The sequence below is a fragment of the Heterodontus francisci genome, chromosome 14 (genome assembly GCF_036365525.1).
Source record: "Heterodontus francisci isolate sHetFra1 chromosome 14, sHetFra1.hap1, whole genome shotgun sequence".
NCBI classification, from domain to species: Eukaryota; Metazoa; Chordata; class Chondrichthyes; order Heterodontiformes; family Heterodontidae; genus Heterodontus; species Heterodontus francisci.
The window spans coordinates 82350931-82373163 of NC_090384.1; the positions used below are offsets into that span (position 1 = coordinate 82350931).

The 22233-nt window shown below is 42.6% G+C and overlaps 1 protein-coding gene across 1 annotated transcript in view; it reads right to left on the reverse strand.

Annotated features, from left to right (window-relative positions):
- The window catches only part of lgr4 (leucine-rich repeat containing G protein-coupled receptor 4), a 183217-nt gene that overhangs the window by 59891 nt on the left and 101093 nt on the right, over positions 1 to 22233 (reverse strand). Inside the window, exon 4 of the mRNA XM_068046475.1 lies at positions 3823 to 3894. Within this exon, the coding sequence (XP_067902576.1) occupies positions 3823 to 3894 (72 nt within the window). The remainder of the gene's footprint in view (positions 1 to 3822; positions 3895 to 22233) is intronic.

Here is a 22233-nt window from a genome sequence, read left to right on the forward strand (position 1 = left end):
ATCAAGTCTCTGGAACGGGACTTGAGCCCACAACCTTTGGAGTGAGAGGCACAATTGCTACTACTGATCCAAGGCTGACACATTTTGTAATAAGAATTAAAACCATTCATTTGAACTTTGCAGATGTGAGACACCTATTTGAACAAAATACTTTGGAGAATAACTGTATGCTTTACATTCCTGTACAAATAAGTATAATACAAACTTGGTCCATATGTACAATTTGTTATTAAAATAACTGCTCCCTTATTTTACAATGGTCATTTCAGTAAAAGTTCTTTGAAATGCAGATCTCCATGATATTATTCATAGGCAGCCCAGGGTGAAAGCTAGAGAGTATAGTAGTCAGGAGAGAAGAGGGACCAGGAGGGTAGAGGAGCAGAGTAATCAGAAGTGGGAGCTGGAGCAGGGATAGAGTGGGATGCAAAGCTAAAACTGAAGCTGGGATGGAGAAGGGGTCTGTTTCCTGTTACCTAGCAACATAAACCAACAAAACCTAGGGCCTGAGGCTTGGAGCACAGCCTTGAACACTGCGCATGAATGGCCACTATTTTGCTTTTAGGGCAAATAGGTGTTTCTCTGAGCAGGGTTGAATGTGGTGTCCCCCCAGGAGCTAGTGCTCAGTCCATTTTTGTTCTTAATACGTACAGGAATATGATCTCATAATTTCTTCACATCACAAAGATAGGGGGTTTGGCAAACAGAATGGAGGAATATACAAGACTTCAAAATGACTGGTGACAGATGCAATTCTTGTGTAGGTAATACATTTTGGGAGGGAAAACAAGGAATGGGATTAGACACTCAATTAAAAGATGTTAAAACGTGATGTACAAAGATACCTGGAGGTTCAAATACCTAATTCCCTGAAAGCGTGTGCAAGCATATAAGCTATAAAAAAAAAGGCCAACAGTATTTTGGGTTTTATAAATAGGAGCATAAACTACAAGAGTACTAAGAAGTAATGATACATTTGTATGAAACATTGGTTAGGCTACAGTTATTTAGCCTAAATAATAAATTAAGAAAAATGTATTTTTCTTAAATAAATCTCAGGGTCTAAGCCCTGAGGAATTACATATCATGCATCCACTTAAAAGATTCTTGGTTTGTGACAAAACATCAGTTGTCAGGCTTCTAAAATGTTCAATTCCAGCTCTCTAGAAATGAACCACAGTACTTTATTTGCTTTTTAAAAAAATTGCCTTAAGTTGCATCACTGCTTTGAGTGATTTGTATGGCTGTACCCCTGGATCAGTTTATTCCGTTACCCCATTTTACTTCTTATTTTCCAAGGTATATATGGCCTCCTTATTCTTCCTACCAAAATGCACTGCCATACATTTATTTATATTGAAATTCGTTTGCCAATTACATGCCTATTCTGCAATTTTATTAATGTTTTCTTATATCTTGTCAGTCTTCTTCAGTATTAACTATACTCTACAATTTGGTGTCAGACACAAATTTTGAAATTGTACTTCTGATTCCTGAGTCCAAATCATTTATGAAAGTAGTGAACAACAACGGTCCCAGTACTGTCATCGTGGAACACCATTTCCTGCTGTTGGCCTGTGAGTAAATACCTTCAACTACTACTTTTTGTTTTGTAGTCAGCTTGCTATCCATTCTCCTACTTATTCCCTGACTCCACATGCTCTGACCTTAGTCATGAGTCATGTTCTTGGGTTTGGGGAAAAAGAAAAAAGTTATAGTCTCTGTTCCTTCCTCCAAAAAATTGCTTTCCAAAGATTACATTAATTGAGACTCATTCAAATCAAAATGATTCATTATTTTTCTACATTTTTAGTTGTGTGGGGCACTGGATAAACAGGGGTGACACATACTTATAATTTGGTAAGAATTGCACACTGACCAAATAAACGTTTGATCAAGTTTTGATGAACCAAAAAATACTGCATAATATAAAAGCAAAATGCTGCAGATGCTGGAAGTCTGAAATAAAAACGAGAAATGCTGGAAATACTCAGCAGGTCTGGCAGCATCTGTGGAGAGAGAAGCAGAGTTAATGTTTCAAGTCAGTGACCTGATGAAGGTCAGGTCTGAAGGGTCACTGACCTGAAACATAAACTCTGCTTCTCTCTCCACAGATGCTGCCAGAGCTGCTGAGTATTTCTAGCATTTCTTGTTTTTATTTATATTATTAAAAAAACTGCATACTGGTGCCATAATCCAGGATCAGCAATGCAATTAGTACATGCATTGAATCACAGGATGTCTACAGCCACAGAAGGCCATCATTTAGCCCATTGTGACCACGCCGGCTCTCTGCAAGAGCCACTCACCTAGTCCCACTCCCCCGCCTTTTCCCCATAGCACTGCAAATTTTTTCCCTTCCGATAATTGTCCAATTTTTTTTTGAAGGCTTTGACTGAATCTGCCTCCACCACACTTTCTTACAGAGCATTCCAGATCCTAACCACTCGTTGTGTCAAAAGGCTTTCCTCATGTTGCCTCTGGTTGTTTTGCCAACCACCTTAAATCAGTGTCCTCTGATTCTGCACTCTTCAGCCAATGGGAACAGTTTCACTATCTACTCTCTCCAGACCACTCATGATTTTGAACACCTCTATCAAATCTCCTTTTAATCTTCTCCTCTTTGAGGACAGCAGGCCCAACTTTTCCAACCTATGTAACTGAAGCTCCTCATCCATGGAACCATTCTTGTGAATCTTTTCTGCACCCTCTCTAATGCTTTCACATCCTTCCTAAAGTATGATGCCCAGAACTGGACAGAATACTCCAGCTGAGGCCGAACCAGTGTCTTATACAAGTTTATCATAACTTCTTTGTTCTTAGACTTGTACTTTATGCCCCTGTTTACAAATCCCAGGATCCTGTATGCTTTCTCTACCTGCTCTGCTACCTTCAATGATTTGTGCACATATACCCACCAGGTCCCTCATTTATACTGCTGGCAGGTTTATATGCATGTAGGTATGGAATACAATTCAACTTTTGCACAACACAATAAACAATTTTTGTAACTTTTTAAATGAAACAAGCTACAAGGAGCATTTTGCTACATAGCAGATACATTAAGTCTTATATTTGTTAATTCTACTTAAAGAAAAAACATGTCCCAGGCCCTTCTCTGTGTTTAGCACCAATCAAGTATCAGGAAAGTCGTACTGCAAACAAGTCTTTAATGTACTATATGCTATCAACATTATCTGGCTTCTTTACAAAGAGTTCACAAGTCATGAGGTTTACTTAGTATAGCTGCAGCTCTAAATGTACTAGGTTACCAGTACTATCGCATGCGAGCATGCAGGTCAATTCATGTGAATAGCACAGTCTCCACTCCATGTGGTATCTATTCATCCATCTTGAACAAATGCAGTCTTTCAGACTGATTTGTTGTTGTTTTAGCTGTAGTCCGAAATGACCATAGGCATCTCTCTCCATTAGAGCGAGAATTGGTAATGTATAGCTTGAGCGGCACCACTCAGGCATGGGGCAAGGCGAGGAGGCAGGCTTCCACGAACTACCACAGCCGGTACGGGGATTGAATCTGCGCTGTTGGCATCTTTCTGCATCATACTCCAGCTATCTAGCCAACTGAACTAACCAACTCCGTATAGTGATATAAAACTTCAATTAACACAAGGCCATAAACAAAATGGACAGGACCTACCCCCTCAGCTGAAAGAAATACATTAAAAGTTATCACAGAAACTATTGTCAGTGCCAAACAATATATTTTGTGAGTAGCGTGAAAGATTTATTCTGGAATAATTTCAAGAATGCTTCAATAGTTGAAAAAATATAGCTAAAATGGACCTGTAAAATAATACTTACAGTGACTGCAGTGTAGACAGTCCTTTTAGGGCTTCACTAGGTACAGTTTTCAACTGGTTGTTCTGAAGCATTCTGGAAAAGGAAAAAGGTAGACAACTCAGAATTTTCCAACATAGCCTGACAGTAATTTCAGTGCACCCAAATACAACCACCACAAAAGGTCTCAAAACAAAACTGCTCAACATTCGCTCTGGAATCATACATTGACTGATTTCAGCCATTATACTTGAAAAACTGAAATAACAGAAATTGCTGAAAATACTCAGCAGGTCTGGCAGCATTTGCAGACAGAGAAACAGAGTTAATGTTTCAGGTTGATGATCTTTCATCAGAACTTGAAAAACTATTAATCTGGCTCACAAAGTTGGCTGTACGATAACCTCACACTTAATGCAGTGAATACTGATGGATATCCAAGACCAAAATTGCAAAAAAATTACATTTCATGAAAACACCATTCTATAATAATATGCTATGGATCTACACATTTCTCCAATTCTAATTTATAATATTCAGCATCAGGAATATAGAATCTTGGCAGTCATTCAGCCCATTATGCCTGTGCCAGCTCTTTGAAAGAACTATCCAATTAGTCCTATTACCCGATCCTTTCTCCATCACCCTGCAATTGTTGTGTCTTTAAGTATTTACTCAACTCTCTTTTTAAAATTATTATTGAATCTGCTTCAACCATCCTTTCATTGCTGATCAAAACTCGTTCTGTAAAATAATTTCTCACCTCGCCTCTGTTTCTTTTGTCAATTACCGTAAATCTGTCCCCTCTGGTTACTGATCCTTTTGCCACCATTAACATTATACACTCCATCAAAACCCTTCATGTTCTTGAACAGCTCTATTAAATTTCCCTTTAATATCTCTAAACTTCTCTAATCCTACATTCCTGGTACCATTCTAGTAAATATCCTCTGCACTCCCATCAAGGCCTCGACATCTCGCCGAAAGTGCAGTGGCCAGAAGTGAATACTCTAGCTGGGGCATAAAGAGTGATTTATTAAGGTTTAGCATAAATTCCTTGTATTTGCACTCTCTGCTCGATTTATAAAGTAAAAGATCCTGTGTGCCTTAATAGGCTTCACAACTTCTCAAGCCACTTTCAAAGGTTTGTTTCTCTCTATTCCTGCACCCACTTCACACTTCTCTGCATTAAATTGGAATTGCACTGCCACGTGTCTGTCTATTTCACCAGTCTGCCCATGTCTTCACTCCTTAGTACATTTCTCAGTTTTGTCATATGCAATTTCTTTTATTCGTTCATGGAATGAGTATGTTGCTCGCAAGGTCAACATTTGCTGCCCATCCCTAATTGCCCTTGAGAAGATGGTGGAGAGCTGCCTTCTTGACCTGCTGCAGTCTTTCTGGTGTAGGTACACCCAAAGTGCTGTTAGGGAGGGTGTTCCAGATTTTTGATCCAGTGACAGTGAAGGAATGGCGAGAAAGTTCCCAGTCAGGATGGCATGTGGCTTGGAGGGGAAATTGCCTGTGGTGGTGCTCCCATGCTGCCCTTGACCTTCAAGGTGGTAGAGGTCACGGGTTTGAAAGATGCTGTCAATAGAGGTTTGGTAGTTGCTGCATTGCACCCTGCAGCCACAGTATGCCAGTGGTGGAGGGAGTGAAAGTTTAAAATGGTGGATAGAGTGCCAATCAAGCGGGGTGCTTTGTCCCAGATGCTGTTGCGTTTCTTCAGTGTTTTTGGAGCAACGCTCATCCAGACAAGTGGAGAGTATTCAATCCCACTCCTGACTTGTGCCTTGTAGATGGTGGACAGGCTTTAGGGAGTCTTGCCACAGAATTCCCAGCCTATGATCTGCTCTTGCAGCCACAGTATTAATATGGTTGGTCCAGTTATGTTTCTGGTCATCGGTAACCCCCAGAATGTTGACGGTGGGGGATTCAGTGTTGGTAATGCCATTGTCAAGGGGAGATGGTTAGATTTTCTCTTGTTGGAGATGGTCACTGCCTCCACTTATCAGCTCAAGCCTGAATGTTGTCCAGATCGTGCTGCATGTGGACACAGACTGCTTCAGCATCTGAGGAGTTGCAAATGGAGAAGTTTAGATGGTGAACACTGTGCAATCATCATTGAGCATTTTCACTTCTGACCTTATGATGGAGGGAAGGTCATTGATGAAGCAGCTGAAGATAGTTGGGTCTTGGACACTACCCTGAGGAACTCATGCAGCAAAGTCCTGGGGCTTAGATGATTGCCCTCCAACAAGCACAAGCACTTTCTTTTGTGCTAGGTATGACTCCAACCAGTGGAGAGTTTTCCTCCCAATTCCCATTGGCTTCAATTTTCCCAGAATGCCTTGATACCACACTGAAATGGTGCCTTGATGTCAAGGGCAGTCACTCTCACCTCACCTCTGGAATTCAGCTTTGTCCATATTTGGACTAAGGCTGCAATGAGGTCTGGCATCGACTGGCCTGGCGGAACTCAAACTAAGCACTGGTGAGCAGGTTATTGCTGTCTAACTGCTGCTTAATTGTGCTGGTGACGACACCTTCCATCACTTTGATGATCGAGAGTAGACTGATGGGCAGTAATTGGCCGGATTGGATTTGTCCTGTTTTTTGTGGACAGGGCATACCTAAGCTATTTCCACATTGTTCGGTAGATGCCTGTGTTTTAGCTTTACTGGAACAGCTTGGCTCAGGTCACGCCGAGCTCTGCAGACAAGTCTTCAATACGACTGCTGGGATCTTGTCAGGGCCCATAGCCTTTGCAGTATCCATTTTTTGATATCACGTGGACAACTTGAGTACTGTGTGCAGTTCTGGTCACCTCATTACAGAAAGGATATAATTGCACTAGACAGGATACAGAGGAGTTTTATGAGGATGTTGCCAGGACTGGAGAAATGCAGCTATGAAGAAAACTGGATAGGCTGGGGTCGTTCTCCTTGGAACAGAGAAGGTTGCGGGGCGATCTGACAGAAATGTACAAAATTTTGAGGGGCATGGATACAGTGGAGGTGAAGGGTCTATTCACCTCAGCAGAGAGGTCAGTGATGAGGGGGCATATATTTAAAGTGATCGGTAGAAAAATTTGAGGGGAGATGAGGAAAAACTTTTTCACCCAGAGGGTGGTGATGGTCTGGAACTCACTACCTGAAAGGGTAGTTGAGGCAGAGAACTCATTCAAAAGGAGTCTGGATATGCACCTCTAGTGCCATAAGCTGCAGGGCTACAGACCAAATGCTGGAAGATGGGATCAGAACAGATTGATAGTTTTTCAGCCGGCACAGACACGATGGGCAAGTGGCCTCTTTCTGTGCCTTAAACTTTCTGTGATTCTATGAACTGGCTGAAGACTGGCATCTGTGAAGATGGGGACCTCAGGAGGAGGCCAAGATTAATCATCCACTTGGCACTTCTGGCTGAAGATGGTTGCAAATTCTTCAGCCTTGTCTTTTGCACTTCTGGCTGAGCTCCCCCATCATTGAAGATGGAGATGTTTGTGGAGCTTCCTCCTCGGGTTAGTTGCTTAATTTTCCACCACCATTCATGACTGGATGTGGCAGGACTGCAGAGTTTTGATCTGATTCATTGGTTGTGGGATCACTTCGCTCTATCTATCGCAAGCTGCTTCCACTGTTTAGCATACATGTAATCCTGTGTTGTAGCTTAACAAAATTAGCACCTCATTTTCAGATATGCCTGCTGCTGATCCTGGCATGCTCTCCTGCACTCCTCATTGAACTAGGCTCGAGTCTCTGGCTTAATGGCAATGGTGGAGTGATGGATATGCCGAGACATGAGGTTACAGATTCTGGATGAACATAATTCTGCTGCTGATCGGTTCTGAATCTATATCATTTCGCAGACTGCTGGTGCTGCACAACACGAGGGTAGCCTCAGTGTGAAGATGAGACTTCGTCTCCACCAGGACTTTGCAGTGGTTGCTCCTACCAACATCAGCATGGACAGCTGCATCTGCGACAGGTAGACTAGCAAGGGTGAGGTCAAGTAGGTTTTTCCTTCTTGTTGGTTCCCTCACCACCTGCCGCAGGTCCAGTTTGGCAGATATGTCCTTCAGGTGAGTATGTGGTTAACTCTTATATGCCCTCTGAAATGGCCTAGCAAGCCACTCAGTTGTACCTAACCGCTACAAAGTCAATAAAAAGGAATGAAACTGGACGGACCACCTGGCATCGAACTAGGCACCGGAAATGACAATGGCAAACCCAGCCCTGTCGACCCTGCAAAGTCCGCCTTACTAACATCTGGGGGCTTGTGCCAAAGTTGGGAGAGCTGTCCCACAGACGAGTCAAGCAACAGCCTGACAGTCATACGTTACAGACAATGTCCCAGACACTGCCATCACCATCTCTGGGTACGTCCTGTCCCACCGGCAGGACAGACCCACCAGAGGTGTCGGCACAGTGGTATACAGCAGGGAGGGAGTTGCCCTGGGAGTCCTCAACATCGACTCCGGACCCCATGAAGTCTCATGGCATCAGGTCAAACATGGGCAAGGTAACCTCCTACTGATTAACACCTACCGCCCTCCCTCAGCGGACGACTCAGTACTCCACCATGTTGAACACCACTTGAAGGAAGCACTGAGGGTGGCAAGGGCACAAAATGTACTCTGGGTGGGGGACTTCAATGTCCATCACCAAGAGTGGCTCGGTAGCAGCACTACTGACCGAGCTGGCTGAGTCCTAAAGGACATAGCTGCTAGACTGGGTCTGCGGCAGGTGGTGGGGGAACCAACACGAGGGAAAAACATACTTCACCTCGTCCTCACCAAGCTGCCTGCTGCAGATGCTTCTGTCCATGACTGTATTGGTAGGAGTGACCACCGCACAATCCTTGTGGAGACGATTTCCCGCCTTCACATTGAGGATACCGTCCGTCGTGTTGTGTGGCACTATCACCGTGCTAAATGGGATAGATTTCGAACAGATCTAGCAATGCAAAACTGGGCAACCATGAGGCGCTGTGGGCCATCAGCAGCTGCAGAATTGTACTCATCCACAATCTGTAACCTCATGGCCTGGCATATCCCACACTCTACTATTACCATCAAGCCAGGAGACCAACCCTGGTTCAATGAAGAGTGCAGGAGGGCATGCCAGGAGCAGCACCAGGCATACCTCAAAATGAGGTGTCAACCTGGTGAAGCTACAACACAGGACTATCTGCGTGCCAAACTGCATAAGCAGCATGCGATAGACAGAGCTAAGCGATCCCATAACCAACAGATCAGATCTAAGCTCTGCAGTCCTGCCACATACAGCCATGAATGGTGGTGGACAATTAAACAACTAACTGGAGGAGGTGGCTCCACAAATATCCCCATCCTCAATGATGGGGGAGCCCAGCACATCAGTGCGAAAGGCAAGGCTGAAGCATTTGCAACAATCTTCAGCCAGAAGTGCCGAGTTGATGATCCATCTCGGCCTCCTCCTGAAGTCCCCAGCATCACCGATGCCAGACTTCAGCCAATTCGATTCACTCTGCGTGATATCAAGAAACGACTGAAGGCACTGGATACTGCAAAAGCTATGGGCCCTGACAATATTCCGGCAATAGTACTGAAGACCTGTGCTCCAGAACTTGCCGCGCCCCTAGCCAAGCTGTTCCAGTACAGTTACAACACTGGCATCTAACCTGCAATGTGGAAAACTGCCCAGGTATGTCCTGTTCACAAAAAGCAGGACAAGTCCAACCCGGCCAATTACAGCCCCATCAGCCTACTCTCAACCATCAGTAAAGTGATGGAAGGTGTCATCAACAGTGCCATCAAGCAGCACTTGCTCAGCAATAACTTGCTCAGTGACACTCAGTTTGGGTTCCGCCAGGGCCACTCAGCTCCTGACCTCATTACACCCTTGTTTCAAACATGGACAAAAGAGCTGAACTCCAAAGGTGAGGTGAGAGTGACTGCCCTTGACATCAAGGCAGCATTTGACTGAGTATGGCATCAAGGAGCCCTAGCAAAACTGAGGTCAATGGGAATAAGGGGGAAAACCCTCTGCTGGCTGGAATCATACCTAGCGCAAAGGAAAATGGTTGCGGTTCTTGGAGGTCAATCATCTGAGCTCCAGGACAACACTGCAGGTGTTCCTCAGGGTAGTGTCCTCGGCTCAACCATCTTCGGCGGCTTCATCAATGACCCTCCTTCAATCATAAGGTCAGAAGTCGGGATGTTCGCTGTTGATTGTACAATGTTCCGTACCATTCGTGACTCCTCAGATACTGAAGCAGTCCTTGTAGGAATGCAACAAGACCTCAACAATATCCAGGCTTGGGCTGATAAGTGGCAAATAACATTCGCGCCACACAAGTGCCGGGCAATGACCATCTCCAACAAGAGAGAATCTAACCATCTCCCCTTGACATTCAATAGCATTACCATCGCTGAATCCCCCACTATCAACATCCTAGGGGTTACCATTGACCAGAAACTGAAGTGGAGTAGCCATATAAATACCGTGGCTACAAGAGCCGGTCAGAGGCTAGGAATCCTGAGGAGAGTAACTCACCTCCTGACTCCCCAAAGCCTGTCCACAATCTACAAGGCACAAGTCAGGAGTGTGATGGAATACTCTCCACTTGCCTGGATGGGTGCAGCTCCAACAACACTCAAGAAGCTCGACACCATCCAGGACAAAGCAGCCCACTTAATTGGCACCCCATCCACAAACATTCACTCCTTCCACCACCGACGCACAGTGGCAGCAGTGTGTACCATCTACAAGATGCACTGCAGCAATGCACCAAGGCTCCTTAGACAGCACCTTCCAAACTCGCGACCGCTACCAACTAGAAGGACAAGGGCAGCAAATAGATGGGAACACCACCACCTGCAAGTTCCCCTCCAAGTCACACACCATCCTGACTTGGAACTATATCGCCATTCCTTCTCTGTTGCTGGGTCAAAATCCTGGGAACTCCCTTCCGAACAGCACTGTGGGTATACCTACCCGAATGGACTGCAGTGGTTCAAGAAGGCAGCTCACCACCACTCTCTCAAGGGCAATTAAGGATGGGCAATAAATGCTGGCCTGGCCAGCGTCGCCCACATCCCATGAATTAATTTTTTAAAAAGGGCTTGGCCAGCTCGGTCAGTAGTGGTGCTACTGAGCCACTTTTGGTGATCGGCATTGAAGTCCCCCACCCAGAATACATTCTGTGCCCTTGCTATTCTCAATGCTTCTTCCAAATGGTGCTCAAAATGGAGGAATACTGATTCATGAGGTGAGGGAGGACAGTAGGTGGTAATCAGGAGGAGGTTTCTTTGCCCTTCTTTAACTTGATGCCACGCGGTCCGGAGTCAATGTTGAGGACTTCCAGGGCAACTCCCTCCCCACTGTATACCACTGTGCTGCCATCTCTAAACATACCCAGGAATGGTGATGGAGGAGGCTGGCACATTGGCTGTAAAGTATGATTCTGTCAGTATGGCAACATCAGGCTGTTGCTCGACTAGTCCCCAGATGTTTGTAAGGAAGACTTTGGAGGGGCGACTGGGCAGGGTGCGCATTGTCATTTCCAGTGCCGGGTGGTCCATCCAGGTTTATTTTTCCCAACTTTATTTCGCGGTTTGGTTGAACGGAGTGGCTTGCTCAACTGTTTCAGAGGGCAGTTAAGAGTCAACCAATCACTGTGGGTCTGGAGTCACATTTAGGCCAGACTGGGGTAGGACAGCAGACTTCCTTCCCTAAAAGACATTAGTGAACCAGATGGGCTTTTGCAACGATCAAGTAGTTTCACGGTCACCAGTACTGAGACTAGCTGCCATGGTGGGATTTTGAACTCGTCTCCCTAAAGCATTAGTCAGGGCCTCTGGATTACTAGTCCAGTAACATTACCACTATGCCACCGTCCTGTAGTTATGCCCTGTATACTCAATTGCAGGTCAGCAATATGCATCAAAAAGAGCAGTGGTTTTTCACCACTGACGCACAGAGGAAGCAGCGTGTACCATCTACACGATGCACTGCAGCAACACACCAAGGCTCCTTAGACTGCACCTTCCAAACCCACAACCTCTACCACCTAGAAGGACAAGGGCAGCCGATGCATGGGACCACCACCACCTGCAAGTTCCCCTCCATGCCACACACCATCCTGACTTGGAACTATAATGCCATTCCTTCACTGTCGCTGGGTCAACATCCTGGACCCCCCTTCCTAACAACACTGTGGGTGTACCTACTCCATATGGACTGCAGCAGTTCAAGAAGGCAGCTCACCACCACCTTCTCAAGGGCAATTAGGGATGGGCAATAAATACTGGCCTAGCCAGTGATGCGCACATCCCTTGAACAAATCAAGAAATACTGAACCCCAGGAGTTACCACTGTACATTTCCCTCCATTGTGGAGAAACAAGCGCTCACTGTACTCTCTGCTCTGTGTCAGCCAATTTCATACCCACACTGCCAGTGTCCCTTTAATCCCAAGAGTATTATGTGGTACTTTTATAAATGTCTTTTGAAAGTCCATATACACATCAACCCACAACCTTCCTCAAACCTCTGTTACTTCATCAAAGAATATACAGAAAAACTGGTCACATTTTGACCATTGCACATAATATTAGAGTTTAAAAGAATCACAAAGTTATTAATTCTCTCACAAAACCCACTACCAAAATTTTGAGACTAAGTTAACCTGAAACTGTGGAATTTTTTTTCAATAAAGGACATCAATATAACTTGATATGCACTTGAAGCCAATCCTGTCCTACCAAAAGAGGTTAGCCAGGCAACAAATTTTACCCTTCCCTCTGAATGCACTCCTCAGCTGATAATGCAGTACACTTGCCTATTCACATATTAAGACATGGTAAGCGCTTCAGTTGCAGAAACAAATAACAACAGCTTGAAGCTGCAAAAATGATCAAAATTGATATACAATTAGAAACTACTTGTAGCTTTTCAGGTTACTTAACAATGAAAAAATGCATCATTGCGTGGTTTGCCTCAACTCCAACAAAAAATTAACAGCAATAAAAACGTAAGCATTTTTGTCTGTGATGTAGTACAGATATTGGCTCCTTTCTTTCACATTGTAAGGTTAAAAGCCAGCCTCATTCAAAAAAACAGACAAAAAAACTCAGAAAATTCCTCGCATTATTCTGGGTCTCTTGTAATAAAACAAAGCATGTTCCCGGCCCCCGGCCATTTTGGAGCAGGGTACTCGGGGGGGTGTAATGGCTACCCATCGACAAGCAACAGGTAGCCATTTAAAGGGCCTATTAAGACCTCTCTCTCAATGTTGACTGCAATTTTCCAGTCAGCATGTGGGCCTGTCACTGAGGGTGGTAGCCTCCCGGTAGCAGGCCTAGCACTCCATCATTAAAATTAGTAGCTTTTTTGGAATTGAAAAAATGTTTAAGTTTTATTGGTCATGGCCAAATTCTGAAAAGTCATTCATAGCCTATGTGTCTGGCTAAAAATGAGAGCCCACTTGAACCCAATGAGAGACAAGTCACCAAAAGTGTTTGTGAAAGTCAGCAACAAATCCTCACATAAAATTTAATATTCAAAAAAATTCTAACTTCTGTAAATCTGTCATTGCTTCTTGATCACTTATCTAATTACTGTTTAATAATAACAGCAGTTTTTAGCTTTAGCTAGGGTCTAATGGCATATTTAATTGCACTGTCCCTCCTTATCTCTGTAACTTCCTCCAGCCCTACAACTTTCCGAGATCTCTGCGCTCCTCCATTGCGTATCCCTGATATTCTTTGTTCCACCACTGACACTGTGCCTTCAGCTGCCTAGGCCCTAAGCTCTGGAATTCCCTCCCTGAACCTTTCCACTCTTTGTCCTCCTTTAAGACAGTCTTTAAAACTTCTCTTTTGACCAAGCTTTTGAGGACCTATCCTAATACCTCATGTGGCTCAGTATTAAATTTTGTTTCATAATCATTCCTGCGAAGCATCTTGGGACATTTTACTACATTAAAGGCACTATGTAAATACAAGCGGTTATTCTCAAACTAAAGATGGTTGTGTCGAGTCATGCGCTATAAGCGGTAGCCAAACTATAGTAATGGGTTTTATATTTGATCCACAGACTAAAAACTTGCATTTGTATAGCACCTTTCATGACCTCATCACTTTTCAAAGCATTTCACTGTCAATATTGGTCAGCAAAAGGCACAGCTGGGTCAAAGAGAGAATGATCATCCACAGGAGAGCTCTGGGGCACTGAACAGAAGAAAAATATCTCGAGTAAAAGTGCATCACACATTTTAAAAAAAGAATTCTTGATCCTCTCAACTTTTTCTATATGATTTTGAGATAAAATTAATACTGTTGCACAAAGAAATATATACGGCATTTAAATAACTATATACAGAAGCTTTTAATAAATTCAACTGTTTTAATGGAAGTTTATTTTGGAAACATCGGCAAATGATTGATGGCTTGCATGTTGTTTGGAAGAAGCTTTATCCTTGAAAATATTCAGTTCTCCCCATCACCTGTTGAAATTGTTTCAAGAAGATTGTTATGACCAAGGCGGGAGCAATGCACTGTCAATTCAGTCCCATCACTCCACAGGTTGCAGCATATTATTAAAGTTTTCCCACTTAACCGGAAAAGTCAAATTAAGCACTTTATTAACCCCTAGAATAGAAAAATACACCAAACCAGTTATCTTTACACAACAAATTAACTATTAATAAACTAAATCTTAACACTATTAAGATAAATTTATGTCTAAAGACCTTATAACTTTTTATTTATTCTAACGCCCCATTCATACACATACATTTAAAATCTAACAGTTAACCAGTTTTAAAAAGTGTTTTTTTTTTAATTAGCTGTTTCTTAAGAATAAATAAATAACTGGGTTGCAAGTCTTTGTGGGTTACATTCCTGATGGGTGAGGTATCCTCATGTAAGAAAAAAATCAGATGCCACTCGATGTCTCCACGCAAATGTGATGAACCGTCTTTACTTGATAGACATTCAAAGCACTTCGTCCGCAGCAGCCATCACATAGTTCTTTCAACACTGAGTATAATGACAGATCTAAATTTGGATTTTAAAATTGGCAGTCTTTCATGCGAAACTTTACTGCGAATTCCTGAAAACACAATCAGTCAAGACAGAGTCAATCTTGAAGCAAAGACTTCTTAGATTGGAATTTTGCAACCTCCAGCAATACAAATGTTCTCTTCAAAGGGTTTTTTTCCTTAGGCAATTAACACAACCTGTGGCTCATTGTAGAATTTCTGCTGAGAGAATTCTCTTCCTTCAAGGCAAGCACGCTTCGCTGGTGTCTCTCTCAAAACTGGTTTCAGCCAGTCCCTGCACACAGTTAAAAGTTACATCACAGCCTAGGAAACAGGTGCAGCTGCTGGCACACTGTGCTCAATCTTCAAGGCACACTGTTTTTAAAACAGAATCTTAAAGGCATACTGTTTCAAACAGAGAAGAAAAAAAAGTTTCGTGACAACATTCACCATAAGGCTTTAAATAATCTTTATTTTACAATGCTATTAGTATTTTAAATATTGATAAGAGCTTTGAAACAAACTTTGACTAATTCTAGAAGTTTAAAAATGAAAATATGCAATATCGCAACAAATACATCATTGATTTTTTTTTTTACTTGAATACTGCTTTATATAAACTTTAAAAGATTAAAAGCAAAACAAATCAAACTGATAGAACAAACCTAATTCTCATTTGGTACTTACTTTTTTTCTCCAAATAATACTCCAATATATTTCACAAGCCAAAAAGCAATCATATTATGACATACTTCTGACAGTTAAGGATTCTATTGAAATATCACAGTATATTAGTATAGTTCTGTCCCAAAAGAACAAAACCACTGAATACAAGTGTGTCCCAAAATTAAATTAACCAAAGCTATTCACCATTGCAAGCCACTGCTAGGGTACCAGTTCCACAAGTTCCAGCAGCTCTCTGGCCCTCATCCAAATGGCTATTCTTCCTATGGAACTCAAGGTATCAAGTGTTGGCAGCTTATTCAATCACAATAGGCATCACAGCCAAGCCCATACTGCTCTGGCCCATCATTCACACTCATTTTTCAACAAATAGCAATCAATGCCCTTTAACTTAAAAATTATGTTCAAAATTTATTTAACGGTGTTGAGATAGTACTGATTACAAGACTTCATATTTATTTTAGTGAAACTATTTACTTGTTTTCTGCACAGAAGTCGCAATATCCACTTGATCTACATAGTCTGCAGCTCCCTTGGATGTTAGCCTAGGAAACAAATTTATGCATCGCAAAGTGCTTTTCAATGTGTCCTAAGAAGGGAACACACAAAATGGAAACCTGGTTTCCCTAAAGAACCAGTCACAAAGATTTCACCAAAGACTCACCTACTTTTCACACCAACCAACACCACCCGAAACAAAAGATCTTGACCACGTGCACATTCTAACAACTGAATTTTTATGATTTTTTTTTTAAAAGGGGACTTTCATTAAAGCACTGCCTCTTCCATAAGAATTTGAACTGTTAAAGGGCTTAGCCATTTCCACAAAAACAAAGCTTGATGAACCAGTGGTCAGTGTACTGTAAGGATGATGTCTAACTTGGACTTATTCTATGTACACCATGATCAATTACATTACACCTATACATGCTGTTGATTCCATCCTATAGCAAATAAAGAGCCAAATTTACAAAATAAAAGTCAGTATATTTGGAATTTTTACTAGCTTAATTTTATTCCTCCTATAGTAGATCCCTCCTTAACATTTGCCAAATCAGCATTCTGGTATCAGAATTGGGCTATTCCAATATGGATTCTAAATAGCACGATAACAATAATTTTAGTTTTAAATCATAATGAATAAAATTGATGAATGAAAATAGGTTCAACTACAAGATGTCAAAAGTATTTCAGCAATGCCTTCAGTTTAAAGAGTTTTTGACCAAAAATAAAGCATACAGCTCTTTTAAATGGAAGTTGCAGAACTATAAAATAGCCAATATTTGTATTTTAATTAATTAAATTTTTTTCAGTGATGACTGTAGCAGAATAAAAACACAATTCTTCTTATTTTGAGTAAAGCCTTGTTAGATATTAGGGTACATCGACTCAACATGGCAAGGCAAGTCTTCCGACTGGCTTTTCCTAACTTTTATATGGACTTTTCTGAGTTTTCAGACCTTCTTCATCCGACCAAGTAAATAGGATACTATGAGCACTTATTGCTTGAGGACTTGTGTTAAAACTGAAAAGATTGCATGAATGTGTTTTTTTTTAAACCAAGTTCACCAACAGGACAAGATGTTGTTTGAAAGCCATCTGTGCTACAGCCTACCTGTGATTTGGGCTCAGAAAACAGCAGAACCCTTGGTGCCTTGGGGGAAAAATGGTTACGGAGAAGCCACATGTCGAGGTTTATGGAGGTCAAGAAGTCAACTCTCTGTTTGGGGTTTGGACATTGTTTTCACTAAGTTGTGAACTGTGGTGTGGTGCGAACTGTTTGAAGACAGTTGGTATTTTCCTGCCAAGGAAAAAATAAATCACCCAGCGCACCACCTTCTCAAACTTTTTGAAGAAATCCTGCCAAGATTCAGTGTGGAAGAGAAGAGAAATATCCCTGGTGCCATTTAGTTCCTGAGGAGCTGAAAAAAATCCTGCGATTCAAGTGTGTGCTGGCGGAAAAACCTTGATGCCACATTTCTCCTAGAAAGCCTACTAGAATAATTCTCGACATCTCCAGAAAAGACTGCTTCTGAAATGAACCCAGTGATCCGTCTCTGCATACCATGATGCCAGACCAAAAAAAAAGGGACAAATATCTTTACATATCTTCTTTCTTTTTACGACAAGAATTAGCAAGTATTTGGCTGATGTAGTTTTTTTTGTCTTTTTTTGTAACAGACCTCTGCAGGGTGAATTTCTGTATTTTTTTTCTAGCGTGGGTGAGTGTAATTGGAGTATTTTTAAAAAGGGAACTTTCATATTTTAATCGGTATGTTAATGCTTTACTTCATTACTGGTTAAGTCTTGTTTTATAATAAACTGATAATGCTGCTGTTTATTAAATAAACCTGGTTGGTGTATTTTATTCTGGGATGAAGAGTAGAGTCTATGATTGGCTGTATCGGTAACCGAGTAAACATTTAAATAGACGTCGTGACCTGTGGAGAAGTGGAACTGGAAAGGACAGTGCACTCCTCCCACCTCGGTCATAACATTTAATTGGGGGCTCGTCATCCGGAATACCCAAAGCCGAACATGTGCAATCGTAAGTGGGGTAATACTAACTGAAAAGAGGAAAAGTGAAAAAGCAGGTTTCTTGTGCATTAAAGTACACTACTGGAATGTCTTTGTCCATTGTTGCGACCTTTCTGGGGAAGGAGAAGTTTCACTGAGTGATCTGAGAAACTTAACCAAGGTTAGATTAAAGGAATTGGGAGAAAAGTAGGTGTTAAGAGTTAAAACCAGGCTAAGAAAGCAGACATAACAGAAGTAATGGCACAGCATTTGCAATTAGGAGGAGGCAGCAAATCAGATGGTAGTGCAGTTGAATTAGCTAAAATTCAGTTGCTGATGAAGCGGCTTGAATTTGACAAAGAAAAGGTTTCCACTGAGCGTGAGGAAGGCAGTTTGGTAACAGTGAATTTTAAGGGTTAATTCTCAAGACTAGTTTTTGTTTTGTTTACATCTAGCAATCGAAACAAGAATTTCAATTAAGAGGCAAGTTAAGTTTCTTGCAGTTTTAAACAGGGGTATACTAACACCCAGAGTATCTGTAGCTAGTTAATTAGGTAGCTAGCTTAAACTGGTTTCTGAGCTGTAGCAGAGCTGATACAGCATTGTTTTCAGAGTTATAAATTCAGGGGACTCAGTGCTGCTTGAGGGCACAGAGTGTGAAGAGGGTACTTTGGTAGTTGAGGGAGTTTGGTAAGGATGGGAAAATAAATTTGAATGCACAGAGTGTGAAGTGGGAGTTTGGTGCATGAGGGAGAGGCTCCTTTCTTTCTTCTACCTTTTTTCAGCCTCCAGTAGCTGCCTCTCTCTTCGATACAGGAGAAGAAGTTGATTGGTGAGTAACTGGTAAGTTATTTTACTTCTCATTGTAATAAAAGGTTTTTAAAATTAGGTTATGGCAGGTCAGCTTGGCCAAGTGGAATGTACATCCTGCGGTATGTGGGAAGTCATGGACGCACCAAGTGTCCTAAACGAACACATCTGTAGGAACTGTCACCGGCTGCACAAGCTTGAGCTCTGGGTTTCGGAACTCGAGCAGTGGCTGGAGTCACTGTTATGCGTGAAGCAGAGGACTACAAGGATAGCATGTTTAGGGAGGTGGTCACATTGCATGTTAGGAGCATGCAGGCAGAGGGAACGGGTGACCAGCCAGGCAGTCTAAGAGAACCAGGCAGGCAATGCAGGAGTCCCCTGAGTCTATCTTCCTTGCTGATTGGTTTTCCATTTTGGATACTGGTGATAGCAATGGTTCCTAGCGGCAGTGCAGCCAGAGCGAAGTCCGTGGCACCACGGGTGGCTCAGCTGCACAGGAAGGAAGCAAGAAGAATGGAAGAGGAATAATGATAGAGGATTCGGCAGTCAGGGGATCAGACAGGTGTTTCTGTGGCAGTAAACATGACTCCAGGATGGTGTGTTGCCTCCTTGGTGCTAGGTTCAAGGATGTCACGGAGCAGCTGCAGGACATCCTTCTGGGGGAGGGTGAACAACCAGAGGTCGTGGTCCACATTGGTACCAATGACATAGGTAGGAAGAGGGATGAGGCCCTGAAAGCAGATTTTAGGGAGTTAGGGAGGAAATTAAAAAGCAGGACCTCCAAAGCAGTAATCTCAGAATTACTCCTAGTGCCACGTGCTAGTGAGCATAGGAATAGGAGGATTGATCAATTGAACAAATGGCTGGAGAATTGGTGTAGGAGGGAGGGCATCAGATTTCTGAGGCATTGGGACCGGTTCTAGGGCAGGTGGGTTCTGTACAAGATGGATGGGCTACACCTTAACAGGACCAGGACTAATATCCTCGCAGGGAGATTTGCTAGTGATGTTGGGGAGGGTTTAGTTTAGAGATACAGCACTGAAACAGGCCCTTCGGCCCACCGAGTCTGTGCCAATCATCAACCACCCATTTATACTAATCCTACACTAATCCCATATTCCTACCACATCCCCACCTGTCCCAATATATTTCCCTACCACCTAACTATACTAGGGGCAATTTATAATGGCCAATTTACCTACCAACCTGCAAGTCTTTTGGCTGTGGGAGGAAACCGGAGCACCCGGAGAAAACCCACGCAGACACAGGGAGAACTTGCAAACTCCACACAGGCAGTACCCAGAATTGAACCCGGGTCGCTGGAGCTGTGAGGCTGCGGTGCTAACCACTACGCCACTGTGCCGCCCAAGCTAGCTTGTCAGGGGGATGGGAACCTGAGGGGTAGTTCAAGTTGGAAGGAAGTAAAGCTGGTAACAGGAATTGGAAAAGTAGCAAGTAACATCAGAAGGCATGCGAACCAAAGGCGAGCATCAATGAGGCTTAGAATGCAGAATGTCAAGAAGACATGGTTGAGGGCACTCTACCTGAATGCACGCAGCATTCGCAACAAGGTAGATGATTTAAAGGCCCACACAGAGGTAAATGGGTGTGATCTCATTGCCATCGTGGAAACGTGGCTACAGAGTGATCAAGACTGGGAACTGAATAAAGGCAGGCAAAAAGGAAAAGGAGGTGGTGTTGCGCTACAATAAGGGATGGGATTAGTTCATTAGTAAGGGAGGATTTCAGATTTGAGGAACAAAATGTGGAATATGTTTGGGTGGAGCTAAGGAACAGCAAGGGGCAGCAAACATTGGTTGGAGTTGTTTGTAGGCCACCAAACAGTAGTGGTAGTGTGGGGCATGGTATTAATCAGCAGATTAGGGAAGCATGTGGCATGGGTAATACAGTAATCATGGGTGACATCAATCTACATATAGAGTGGGCAAACCTAATGAGCACTAATGCTGTGGAGGAAGAGTTTCTGCAGTGTGTTAGGGATGGTTTTCTAGAGCAGTATGTTGAGAAACCGGCTAGAGAACAGGCTATTTTAGATCTAGTATTATGAGAAAGGGCGCATTAATAATCTTGTTATAAAAGAACCTTTGGGATGAGTGACCATAATGCGATAGAATTTTACATTATGTTTGAAAGTGAGTTAGTTCAATCTGAAGCCAAGTTGTTAAATTTGAGCAAAGGAAATTATGAAGGTATGAGGGGCAAACTGGCTGAGGTGGATTGGGAAAATACATTAAAAGGTATGACAGTACATAGGCAATGGATAGTCTTTAAAGAAATATTACATAGTTTACCACAACTACACAGTCTTCAAAAACCCCAAAAGTAAAGGCAGCCAACCATGGATAACAAAGGAAGTTAAGGATTGTACCAGATTAAAATAAAAGGCCTATAAAGTTGCTAAAAATAGTAGGAAACCTGAGGATTGGGAGTATTTTAGAATACATCAAAGGACGACAAACTGATAAAGTGAGAATAGAATATGAATGTAAACTAGCAAAAAATAAAAAAACGGACTGTAAAAGCTTCTACAGGTATGTAAAAAGGAAACATTTGGCTAAGACAAATGTGGGTCCATTACAGGCAGAGTCAGGAGAATTTATAATGGGGAATAGAGAAATGGCAGAGAAGCTAAATGATTACTTTGTGTCTGTCTTCACTGAGGAAGATACAAGAAATCTCCCAAAATTAGAGATCCAAGGCATGAGGGGGAATGAGGAATTGAAGGACATTAGTATTAGTAAGAAGGTTGGAGAAATTAATGGGGCTAAAGTTTGATAAGTCCCCAGGACCTGCTATTCTACATCCCAGAGTGTTCAAAGAGGTAGCTATGGAGATAGTGGATGCATTGGTGATCATCTTCCAAACTTCTATAGATTCTGGAGCGGTTCCTGCAGATTGGAAGGTCGCAAATGTCACGCCACTATTTAAGAAGGGAAGGAGAGAGAGAACAGGGAATTAGACGGGTTAGCCTTACATCAGTCGTTGGGGAAATGCTAGAATCTATTCTAAAGGATATGACAAATGGACACTTGGATAATAATGATCTGATTGGGCATAGTCATAATGAATTTATGAATGGGAAATCATGTTTGACAAGTCTGTTGGGAGTTTTTTGAGGATGTTACTAACAAAGTTGATAAAGGGGAGTTTGAGGACATGGTATACTTGGATTTTCAGAAGGCCTTTGATAAAGTCCCCCACAGGAGGTTGGTTAGCAAAATTAAAGCACATGGGATAGGAGGTAATCTACTGGCATGGATTAAGGATTAGTTAACAGGCAGAAAGCAGACTGCAGGAATAAACAGGTCATTCTCGCATTGGCAGGCTGTGACTAGGGGGTACCACAGGGATCAGTGCTTGGGCCTCAGCTGCTCGCAAG